Genomic DNA, 12,439 nt, shown 5'->3' on the forward strand with positions numbered 1-12,439 from the left:
GCCAATATCTAGGGATACCAAGGAGGGGGATGACAACCAGTAGACTCCTTTCAGTGGAACTAAGAGGTAATGACCATTTCAATGTGTGAAAGTCAAAACTTCTAGCTGACTACTGAATAATATGCTCGATAGTTACTAATCTAGACAGTGCTGCTTCTTTAAATTTACAGACTGAGGGAGCTAGAGAAAGCAGTAATTGATAACAGCCACAAAACACTCACCCCTACCTCCTCAGATGCAAATAAACCACAACACAGGATAATATCATAGAGGAAATGGGATTATATTCTAGGAAGCAAGTGCTAAAATATTCTTTCCCAGGCAAACATATCACCTGGCAGAAAACAGGGAACAACTTCCACTCTATATGCTATATTCTGATTAAGCACCTTGTTTGCACATGCACCCTTCTCCCTGTCCCTTATTTGCCTTTACTGCTCACTAGACTGTCAGGAGACATTTCACAAGTAAGATAAAAACTCTGCATGCTGGGTATAATACAAATTATAAATATGTTTGTGTGTGTGTGTATATATACAAACACTTTTCCCCAAAACCTGAAAATTAAATAGACTCAGTGAAAGACTGGTATGTACTTATCAAGTGGCATCTACAAGAAGTATCACTGCCCCTCGGCATGTACTTGAGAATGCAGCACGACACAAATCATAAAACTGGCATGAGAAACAGATTAAAATAAGAAACCCAAACCCTGTAATTTAAATACTTTTTTCTTGTCTATTTTGAAGCCTTCTGGAGAAGCACTCACTTTTCCCCCCCCTTTTTTTAAAAAAAAAACCAACAAAATCAAAACACTAAACTAAAACAGATATTCTTCTGCTCTCACTTAACTCCTGTTTGAGACTGAAGAGGAAAAAAGTGCTAATACTCAATGGCAAGAGTTGGCAACATTATACCAACTGATTGCTTGTGGCATCTACGTAAGCTTTTGCACCTAAATTCCACACTTTTGAAGGTGCTGGCACCTTTACAAATTTGAAATCCAGTTTTCTCCATGTGCCTCAGTCCACACAACCAATTCTTCCACCAGCAGGTGGAGATACAAATACAATGAGAATTTTCAGATTAAAAAACATCCCATTGTGCTCTACAGCCCTGCAAAGAAAGGTGCAGGGCCAAACCCAATAGTACTCAGATCACACTGTTCTATTTATTGCCTCTTACCTTTATTTATAGCTGCATAAAGTTTTCATAGATTGAAACACCACCTAGCCTCAATGACATCTCTTGGCTAAGCATGACAAAAAAACCCCACAAAAACCAAAACCAGTGGAACTAATGTCATTAGTTAGGATGCTAAATGAGAAAGTAGAAAAATATATTACTAAAGCAAATTGTTACTAAAAAATCACTGAAGGAAGCTACATGGATAAAATACTAGAAAAGAGAGCAACAGGGCACATCAGCTGAGGAAAGACCTCTCGAGAGTTCCTCACTAGTAACAACACTTGTCTGCTTTTAAACAAACTTAATAAACTTTTGATATCTCACAGATAATTCAGATCCTTCAAGTCTAGGCAAAAAACAGCTGGAGACAGAGATACTATAAGTCCTCACTGTAGGAAAAGCATTTGCGGAAGCACCCAGGCATCAGACTTTGGAGAATCCAGTGGGGAGGGGGAAGAAGCAGTTATAAATGCAACAACCACTGGGAAATTATTCAATTTGAGGTCGTGTCTTAAAGTCCTGAAAATTATCTGCAACTTACAGACTTTCTCGGTTTTAATGTTTTGATACTCTTAGCCCACTTTCTTAGTGTTAAAGTATTACCTGCACTTTATAGGAGGAGACAATGCCCCAGAGGTTGCCCTGCCAGCTGTAACAGCGAAAACAAGTGGCAGATCCAGTGTTTTGAACAGAGCATTCTCAGACTTCCAACCCCTGACTGCAAGCCATGTGTCCTCCTACTTAGACTATGCCTGCAGTTTACTCCTTTGTCTAAGTTTTAATATTAATTAAAAAATCACACTGAAGAAATGCACCAGTACAATCACATCCTCTAGACTGAAGCACACACTGCTGTCCCAGGGTTTACTGTGGATGTGGATTAGTCTGAGTGACCTGTGCACTGACTCACTATCAAGAAATGGCCTAAGCTCTTACCAAGCTACTGAGATAATGAAAGAAGAAAGATGCAAAACAGATTCCAGGGCCAAAAGATGACTCACTGTGGTACTTAGTAATTCTGAATTAGGGGACGAGCGGATTTGGCCCCAAAGGACGTTTTAAGTTCCTGAGGATACTGCATGGTGACAGATAAACCAAACACCCTGCATCCTGTTTTATTTATCCCCACTGCTAACTAGCTTGTCGATCTGGCAGGTCTTCTAGAGTTTCATAGCGTGTTAAGTTTTCTTTTAGATACTACTCTGTGCATTATTTAAAGCACCAGAGCAGGGGAAGGTATAGTCCTCTTCAGAAAAGAAATACAGTGAAGCAGAGGACAAGATGGGGCACCTCTGAACAGGCACTAGGAGAGTAAGAGGTCACTGAATACTCAGACTTTTGACAGCACTGTAAACGTATGTGGCATGGCAGTAGATAAGAGAAAAAATGTGGCTGTCTTCCCAGTGACCTTATGAACTGACAGATGGAATACAGTTCACTGTTTCATACTCTGCTTTTCCTAACATGGATGCTGGGGAGTAGGGGGTGTGGATGAGCTTCCCAAGCAAATCTGAAGAGATGTGAAGGACAACACTGAATGCCATTTGACGCACAGAGGGTACAACCAGTCAGCCCAAACCCACCAAATTCCTCAAAGTTATTCCAGCATTTCTTAATCTCCAACACATGGGAAGTCTACGTTTTGCTGTGATTCTCTGGTCAGAATCTGTTAGTCATCATCTGCTCCGATTACCCTGCAGAGCAGCTTTGCCTGTCAGCACTGCCAGGCGCTTGCTTGCCGGCTGTTCAGACCAGGCAGTGAGAGGAAGCTGGTGCAGGAGCACTGACGTTCTGAAGATTCACACTTCTCCTCAGACTTCGGCAAGCTGGTCTCTGTTAACTCCACATCTGCTGCAGGGAGGTGGCAGCAAGTCTTCCCTAGCTCCAGCTTGCTCTGTGGCCAGTGATCTTAAAGAAATGGGGGCTCTCTCAGACCACAGTACTATAAATTACTATAAATATGTAAAACTTGAAGAAACACAGCAGCAGCACTTGCTAGAGATGGCACACCAACAAGACATTAACAATCCAGCTATTTTCCGTGCTGCTAAGAAGTAACTCCTTTTTCTATGAAAGGCCAGAGGAAATTTACTGGGTTACTATTGGGAATATAAATGCATTTCAAAGAAAACTAGGCATTAATCCCAGAGGCCATTTCTCATTTTGCATCCTTGCCCTCAGACATCTGCCTAATCTAGCAGTCAGTCTGGGCTGATAGCCACTGGTCTTCCATTACAAGCTCATCAACAGCTGGGTAACCAAGTGTAGCAAGCGCAGGTCTAAGAAAGTGACAGGGCTTGAATGAAACAATACACTGATGATGGTTCTTCATTCAGAGACTTGATACCCATTTTGGTCTGATTGTCAGAATGTGCTGGAAATGTCCAGTTCAATTTTATCACTTCCTTCCCCAGCAGGATCCCTGATAGACTGTTTTTAACCAACACTGCGGAAGAGGCTTTGTTTGCTGCTTCACCTTAATTTTGAAAACTTTAACTGAGTTTGGCACTGGAGTCAAGTCTGAAGCTGACAGCTTGATTGCTGCCACCCCCCCTGATTTTCTCCAGGAAAAGGAGCAGGATCTATCTGTAGCATACAAAGCAGTATTCCACATTGCTCCTTGGTTAACTTCCCTACAGACAGGACATGAGAAAGCAGAGTCTAAACACGAGGCTTGAAGCCGAGAGCTGCAGTAAGCACCAACAGTCCTGCCTACAGGGGTGACTTCCACACTGTCTCTGGGACATCTCTGCACCTGAGGTACAGAGACAGTGGAGCTCAGTTAGCATGTGGTAACCCAGCACTAGAAATGTCACAAGCATGGAGCAGACACACAGCTGCACCAGCTCCAACACTGGAAGCCTGCACCTGTAACTTAAAAATGCACTTTTTCACTGCAGTCCACAACCAAAGTTAAACTACAAATTTATCTTTTTAGTCAACAAGCTAAGGTAAGCTGTTGAGCATTCAAAGCAGCTCAAATCTAAGGCTGGTTGAAGATAAAAATCTAAACTCTGCTTTGCATTCCTGCTGCTGGCTGCAGAAATGAAGTTTCTGTCCACAAGCTTCTACTGTTATGCTCTGAGCTGCTCTAACTCTGGCCCAGTTTTCAAAAGACAGAGATATAGGCACCACTCTTAAAAATATGAGATACTTGAACCAGAAAGATGCAGGCTTCCAGAAAAACCTGTTACTTAAAAGCTGCATCTGGAGTGGAAACCCCTCATATTTAAGTAGAAGGAATGGAAAGTCCTCGAGTCTCTTGCTAAGGAGCAACTTCCACAGCTGCAAGAAGCAGTTCTGGTACTGGAGGCATCAGTTGGGGAATGAGGCCTCCACCTCTATGAGGACACAGACTGGACTGAGTGGGAAACAAGGGAGCCCAAGTCAGCCACAGGCTCCTTGGTTAGTTCAAGGAAGGTGAAAAACCTAAGTGCCTAGGAGGTAGAGCTCCCGAACTCCAACCCTCCACCTCCATCCCCCACCATCAAGCCTTCAGGCAGGCTGCTGAACCTTTAAGCCCTGCTGCCAGGAAACTGGGAGGTCAAGCTAATAAGAAGCCAGACAGTTTTTCAATAACATATCTTGCTAAAACTAGGACACTTCTGCAATTTTGCAGGGGATGCTGAGTCAGCACAGTCACACAGAACAAACATCCGTGGCAGGAGTAATTTCTCCCCAGACCACTGGTACACTCAGTAAAACCTAGACAGTTTAGCCAAGGAGACATGGAGATTTTTCTCCATATAACATACTTTCAAAAAGCAAAGCAAAATCAAGAAATTAAAACCTCTTTGGATTAACACTGCTCTACTGAATGAGTTCATACCATCTCTGCTCCCAAATTAGAGCAGAGATGTTGCTTTAAGCATCACAGCTAAACTCATTATATATTCTTACCAGCAATATGCTAACAATATCAGATGTGAACAGATATGTTTTACTCTGCACAACAGACAATGTTGTTTTTCCCATTTTAAAATATAAACTTCTTTGTAACGTGGAAAATGTTAAGAGTTTTAAAGTGTCATGAAAAAGGCAATATAACTAATCTGGAACAGCAAAAACGGAAACAAGATTAAGATATTGCAATTTAATTTCCTAGAAAATAATGTGCCACCAGCTGTGTAAACTTTCTTGTAGCTAAAACAAACATTCTGAAAACAAGCAGGCAGCTGATTTACACTGTAGCATGTTTCCTCAGCAGTCAAACCTCCCAAGGAAGCTCGAGTTGTCTCTTAGACTGCACCAAGGCTTTAAAGACAGCCCCACAAAAACTTGGTTTGATAAGCAGTATTCTGACCCATCTTTAATTTTTATTTTCAGCCCATTAACTCTGAGCTCCTGCTGAAACAGCCAGTACTCCCGTCACATACACTCTATGTTCCCTGAATGTAACAAATAACCAGTACAGCAGGCACTCTTCTTCTGACATACCAGACCGGACACTCGCAGACTCTAGCAGCTGGAATCTTTGGGTTTGTCTCCTCAAGAGAGAGGCAAGGGCCTACCTGCTGGCTCCAGTAACAGGCACCGTGCATTCTGTAGAGTTTCCTCTTCTGGAAACTACGAAGTGGCCTTGTACGGGCTGATGTGCTCACATTGGACACGGGGAGAGATCGTAGTCTTGTCCTGTCTCTTCTTCTTTTCTTGATGTGCTGATGATCAAGCAACCAGCTGCTTGAAGAGGATACCTCTCTGTTGTCTGATGCTCTGCAATTTCATGATTAACGGGAGAGGGAAATACAAAATGTTAAGTATGTTCCACATGCACAGGCCAAGATTCTCCTACACCGGTTATCATTATCTATCTAATTCTATGGGAATTTTATAAACACAAAAATGTTTTAGCACACTGCTTCAGGAAACCATGCATGAGCTTTGTTTGCTCATTGGTTAATTCTATGTTAGGTTACAAAAGGAAGTTTATCATTCTTGTTCACTTTACTGCTCACAGAACAAATGTCGAACTTAAGCCCTCAAGCACGAAGTGGTTTCTGGTTTTTCCAAATTCAAGAATTTTTTAACACTTCTAATACCTATGAATTTCAAGTTACAATTAATATTTCCCTAAAAAAACTTACATTCAATTCAAGATAACAGTCTTGCTAACACAAAGACAACCTACGGTCCTGCCCTAATACTTCTGAGATGTTCTAATTTTGCTTGTGAACTGAAACTTCAGTAAAACTTTACCTACCAGAGACCATTCAGCATAGGGGTTGCAACTCATTGTGAAGCACTTGTATCAAAATTAGGAGCTCTGCACACTCAGTTTAACCAGCCCAAGGCCATTAACTTCACTCCCAGGGTTGTGCCAATAGAGCTCCCCCATGTAGCCCAAGCCCGGCCTAGGGGAAGCTCTTAGGGTGGAGGGAAAGCCTTGCCTGTTTGTCTGTCTTTATGACCTAGAAGCTGATTAGACCCAGATGATTTGGAAGAATGTAAGCTGAGCTTACAACGTGACAGGGTCTACAAGGCCCCTGTATATATATATCCATCTTGGATCACTCTCACCAATCTACAGCCTGTCTTCTCACCAGCACAGGGAACACTGCAAAGTATGAATTCAAAACACCCTCCAGTGGGCTGGGAATTATCCCACAGGAAGAATGCACTTCACATTTATAGGTATCCTGATCTTATTTTATTGCTGTAGCAACATCTGCCTGCAAAGCCGAAGGCTTGCTGCAATAACGGTGCGTTTGTTTTTACATTACTGAAGACCTTGACTGCAACCCTAAACTGCCCGAGAAGTGCAAGTATATGAGATACTTTGGCCTTGGTTCATAACAGGTCGTTATCTGCACAAATGATTATTTTCTCTTATGAAGTTTATCTGGCAAGTCACAATCTTATTAGCAAAGCTGTAACACACAATAAACCATGAAAATGAATTTATTACAAGGCCACTTATCAATCTTTTTTGACATGTAGTATTCCAGCAGTACTCTTTATTAAATAGAAGTGCCCGTTATGAAAGTATGATTAAACACCATCCCATGCTGTGCTGGTGTGGTAATAAGGCTTTACAGACATGAATTTGAGCTGTCCTGCTGACACATCAGAACAAGCCCAATAAGCAACACAGACTCAACGAAAAAAATGTGCAAATTAAAAGAGGGATGACACACAGTACTTAAAGAAACATATTAGTAAGTGCCAAGAAAAAGCACAAAATACTGAAGCATGACATTCATAATGCTAACAATGACTTTTAAAGGCTTAAGAAATAGTGTTTAAAGTCCATAATATTCTCTCCATTCTCAAAAAGACTTCATCTGTAATTATCCACCTTGATGTCAGAAGGTGCCAAGCCCAACTTCTTGCCTTCCACATACCTCCCTCTTATATGAAAGACAACTGGGAGAGGTAAATGAGAACAAAAAGCTCCTTAGTCTGTCTCTTCAAATTCTTTGATTCGTGCCTTTGTTCTGCTGCTCTGCCCTGGTCTTTGATAACCTCTCTTCAGTCTCTGCCAGCTGCTTTCTTTACCCTTCATGCCTTACAGTAACACACAGCTCCATTTTCAGATGAAGCAGAGACCTCAGTTCTGTGGCTTGGAGCTCCAGTACACAGCAGTATGATTTTCCTGCCACTTGTGTAAAGAGGCTTCCCAGTCAAGGTCTGAGTTGTCTGTTTATTATTATGTTAGTTTGGATGTTTTTCAAAGTATGATTCTACAGAGGAGCAGGGATGAACCATCACCAAGTGTAAAACTCTCAAATTTGCGGAAACACTCCTTTCAAAGCCCATAGTTTGGCCTTTCTTGCACCGTCCCCTAGCTAAATAGGAGAGTGATGGACTTTTTCATTCCTCTCTCCTGATAATAAAGTGTTTATCATTAGCTTAGGAAACTGTTTCTATGAACATTTACCTTCAATGCATCTGGCTAATCTTGACATCTAGACTCAACTGAACAAAGAAAAGCTACATAGGAAAATTAAGCCACTAATGAGATTAGACCACAACAAATGGCAATCCAAGGTTACCCACATTTAATCAACTAGGAACTGTACATGCACACCACTTCCACTGGGAACAGCCCAAGTAACCAACCTTACTGCAACCCCATGATTAACCAACCTCAAAGCATCTCAGTCTAAGACCTACTTTAAATATGGACTGTGGTACCTTTTACAGTAAGAGCCTACAACTAATTTGAAGAGTTTACCTAAGCAAAAATCACTGCCATCCCGTTTTCCCTCTTCAAAAATAAAAAATCATGTTATTTTCCATTGGATTTCTACTTTCTCAAGTATTTAACAGAGTCAGAATGAGCTCTAGAAAGAGTGAGGGGAGAAGCAGACAAGAAATGAAGTTAACTGTAGCATGGCAACTGTCTCAATTAATTGCACACAACACTACTATAACAACAAAACACAAGAAAAGGAAACACACCCAAAACCCAAGAAGTAGGAGGTAGTGAATTTCCCTGCAGGATTCTCATAATAACCACTCTATATAGTGCTTAATTACCATCTTTAATGAACGGTTTTTATTTGTAGATTTCAAAACACTTCACAAGAAGAAAAAAATTAACTATTTCTGATTTTTAGGATGATGTATATAAAAGGTCTCAAGTCTCTGAGATTCCCTTCCAACACCTAACTCAATGACTCCAGTTTAGAGCTACAGCACTGGGAAAATCATCTCATTCTTCTTTGGGCTTTTCCAGGCTGTGAACAGAAAACAACCAGCCTTAGAGAGAGTGCTCCAAGAACAAACTGTGCTGCTCATAAAATGGGAAGATGACTGATTTTGGACAGTGTCTGATAAATCAGAACAGAAGCGGCTTGAAGTTACATCATTACCTCATCATGAAGTCACCTTCTAGTCACTCCTAAAATAATTTTTCAAAGCAGGAACCCTTCCTCATCCATTTTCTGAAAAAGTCACAGGTTCAAGACACAGCCTTCTCACAGCCTAAAATTACTCTCTTCTTCCACACAGCCATCTCTATTAGTAGCTCTTATTTCAGGGCTTATTCCAAAACTCAGAGGAATCTTCTGATTCCCTCAGTATGCAGTAAACAACAGGTACGTCAGGAGCACGAACGCTACATGACAGGACCTCGTCATCCTTAAATTTAGGGCACGGTCTCACAATGGCTTTGGAACAGACGGCAGTTAGAGAAGCTGCTCACCATAATCTCTTTGGGGGAGGCTACAGCCTCTGCAGCAAAGCTGCTGAAACAGACGGCGTGGCCAGCTCTGCCTGGAGCCAGGGAATTACCTTCTGCTGCAGACACTGCCACACGCCCCCCCAAGCTCTAGGCGGAACACTTTCCTCATCCACTGCATCTTAATTAAGACCTATGAATAACAGCAATCACTCCATCCTCAAAAATCACATTACCAGTATCTCAGGAGAAATAATAACCTGCATACCTGGGTCTTTTGTACAATAGGCCTGTAGTCAATTACCTTCATGCTGGCTTGAGATTAATAGTGATTATAGCCTCTACAGTATTTTAAAATCTTTGAATAAAAGATGGAATTACTTACAAGTACAGAGTAGTACTGAGAAACATTCTTCTAAAGTATTAATTTTGAGCTGCTACAGTCATCCTGGAAAGTATATCAAACCAGAACAAAAGACCACAAATGAAAAAATATTATCTCCAACTTCCTTGTATTGGAGACCGACGTGCTTAAAATTGATGAACCTGCTACAGAAAACTGACACTGACCCATGCTGAGGCACAGGTGACATTGCTTGTGTACTCTACTAATCTAATGAAATCTAGTTTGTCACTTTTCCAGAAATACAGTTGCCCTTGTAATGACCAAATGCATGAAATTGGAAATAATCAGCAGTAGCGTGTTACTTACTGTGACCTTCCCCTACTTCACCGACACATTCATCTTGCCAGTACTTAGGTGTACTCCCAGGGAATGCATACTTTTAGGATGTCTTTCAAGAACAAAACAAAACCCTACTACTTTCAACCTTACAAACAAGACCTGATTACTCTTGAAGCACGTAGATTAAGCAGCTCTCTTTTCCTGATTTATTACTGTGGTGAGTATCAGTTCCATCTACATAACTTTACCAAAAGTGCTTCTCAAAAAAAATGCGACCATACTGTCACCTACCTGAAGGAGATGCCATTGACCAGTTGTCTGTGCCTACAGGTCTTGGATGAAAGAGATGAAGATGATGGAGACAGATTGAGTGGAGCAATTAGGCTACTAATAATTTCACTCAGTTGTGCGCTCTGGAAAAAAAAATTTTAAAAGGCAGTCAGACTTTTTCCCAGACTCAACGCCTCAAAGGTCCTGGGTTTTTGTTGTTTCCTGCTAAGGATTCCAGTCACATCTATCATGGAATAATCATATTTAGTTTCTTCTTGTGAATAACCAAGAGTGGCATGTTTGTTTGGTTTTATTTTCACAATTACCATGTTCAATTAAACACACACACAAAAAGAACACAACAAAAAAACAACACAACACTGAACAACCAGCCAAGGACATTGCTTAAGTAGTACACAAAACACATTAATGATTTTAGTGTTTTATCCTAAGGTTTTTAGAAGGGCAAAAGACATCAGAACACTTTACAGCTCATGTTACAACAGCTGCAGCCCAGAGCTGCTAACTGGCCATCCAGCAAGCACTGCAACAGGACAATAAAAGCCTGCTGTCTACTCATTGTACATTTTGTTCAATCAAAGTAGCATTCTTGTTAAAAGAATCCTCTTCATTGCTCACTGTAGTTTGACAAAGGTATTTTTACGAAAGGAAGTGTAACTACAGGAGGACTATTGTAACTACAGACAGAATGGCTAAAATCTTCAGGTATCGTCAAAAACAGCAACCAGAAGCTTCCACCCAACCAAAACCCAGACTTGCAGAACTGTCCCAGAACAAATGCAGCTAATTTGTTAGGATGAAGAATTACTCCTTATAAAGCAATGAATTGTGGACTGCCTCCAAATAATATTTCACAATGATCTTTTTTGTTTTAAATGTCAAACCTTAAAGGCTATTCTGACAATAAATGTAGCTTTCTTAGAAGAAACTGTGTGCTGCACATTCAACAGAAATGAAATGTATCTGAAATGACATACTACTCTTTTTAAACTCGTAAATTATTTTGTAGGATTTTCATTCAGAACTGAGTGCTTAAAACAAGAACTGCTGAGAGTTAGTAAGTTTTCTTTACATTTTGAGGTACTACCACTTATGCAGAAAGAGGCAGAAAAAATTATTTTCCATTTTATTACAACTCATGCCCTTTCTGTTCATATATTAGTGATGCAGTGGGGCAAAAATATCTTGTCAGAATAAAACATCCAGAAATGGATATTAAAGCACATGAATAGCAAGTCAATTATAAAAGGCCCGGGCAAAGCAAACAAGATGCCAGTAAAATATTTTGAAGATTGATTTAAAAATCTCAACAGAATTGTAAAGAGCAAAGTCTCTACCAAATATAAAAGCACAAAAATAATGGCAGACTTCCAAAACACAAGGAAAAACATAAATCTCTTTAAGATGTTGCACAGCTTTGAAAAGGACTTGAAAACAGTATTAATAAAATGTCCAGGCTCAGTCACTTTATATTATTTGTGATTATTTTTTTTTGTTCACAAGCAATATTATTTATTTTTAACAAATACATGTTTTAGCACAGGACTGAAGAATTCTGTGGGAATATCTGTGGATGTACTGCAGCCTACAGCATCACTACTCCTGACACTGAACAAGAAGGAATTCCAACCTTCAGGGTTAAGGCTAACAGAACTGATAGTCAAAAAGCAAACAAAACCTCCCAGCTTTCCGTGACGTAAAGGCAAGAAAACCTTTAAATGAAGAACATCTCTACTTCCAAGTAATTTTCAGAGCATCAACGTTCTTGGACCTCTGTTTGTAGCTACTTAGATACCCGGAAACATATTGCTATGACTTGCACTGCCAAGCGTCTTACTGAAAAGTGTGTTTCATTCTCCAAGTAATCACCTAAAGAGGGGACATTCACCCAGTTCTAAAAATGCTCTTCAGTTTACCTTGTGCAATTGCCAGCACTGCACATATAAATTTCCTGTTTCATTGCTTCCTCACTCCTGTCTGTTGTGGGTAAGATCTATCAAACAGGGGAAGCATTTTAAGAACAGGAAAGTATGACTATCAAATAAGAAAAATTGGCACAGAGATTCAGGAACAGGCATTAATACCTAAAGCTACTTCTACCCCATTTAAAAAGAGTGTATGACCACGAATATCTGTAGAGCAGCAGAGCCCCA

General features: G+C 40.5%; 1 protein-coding gene across 7 annotated transcripts in view; it reads right to left on the reverse strand.

Moving 5' to 3' along the window:
- The window catches only part of KANSL1L (KAT8 regulatory NSL complex subunit 1 like), a 64,905-nt gene that overhangs the window by 24,468 nt on the left and 27,998 nt on the right, over nucleotides 1-12,439 (reverse strand). For all 7 annotated transcript variants that reach the window (XR_007889945.1, XM_051623975.1, XM_051623977.1 and 4 more), the window contains 2 exons: nucleotides 10,287-10,408; nucleotides 5,700-5,901 (listed from right to left, as the gene is read on the reverse strand). Coding sequence is in view for 6 of the 7 variants with exons in the window: in XM_051623975.1 (XP_051479935.1) it covers nucleotides 5,700-5,901; nucleotides 10,287-10,408 (324 nt within the window). In the remaining variant the exon portion in view is untranslated. The remainder of the gene's footprint in view (nucleotides 1-5,699; nucleotides 5,902-10,286; nucleotides 10,409-12,439) is intronic.

Source organism: Apus apus, chromosome 6 (genome assembly GCF_020740795.1).
Source record: "Apus apus isolate bApuApu2 chromosome 6, bApuApu2.pri.cur, whole genome shotgun sequence".
Lineage (NCBI taxonomy): Eukaryota > Metazoa > Chordata > Aves > Apodiformes > Apodidae > Apus > Apus apus.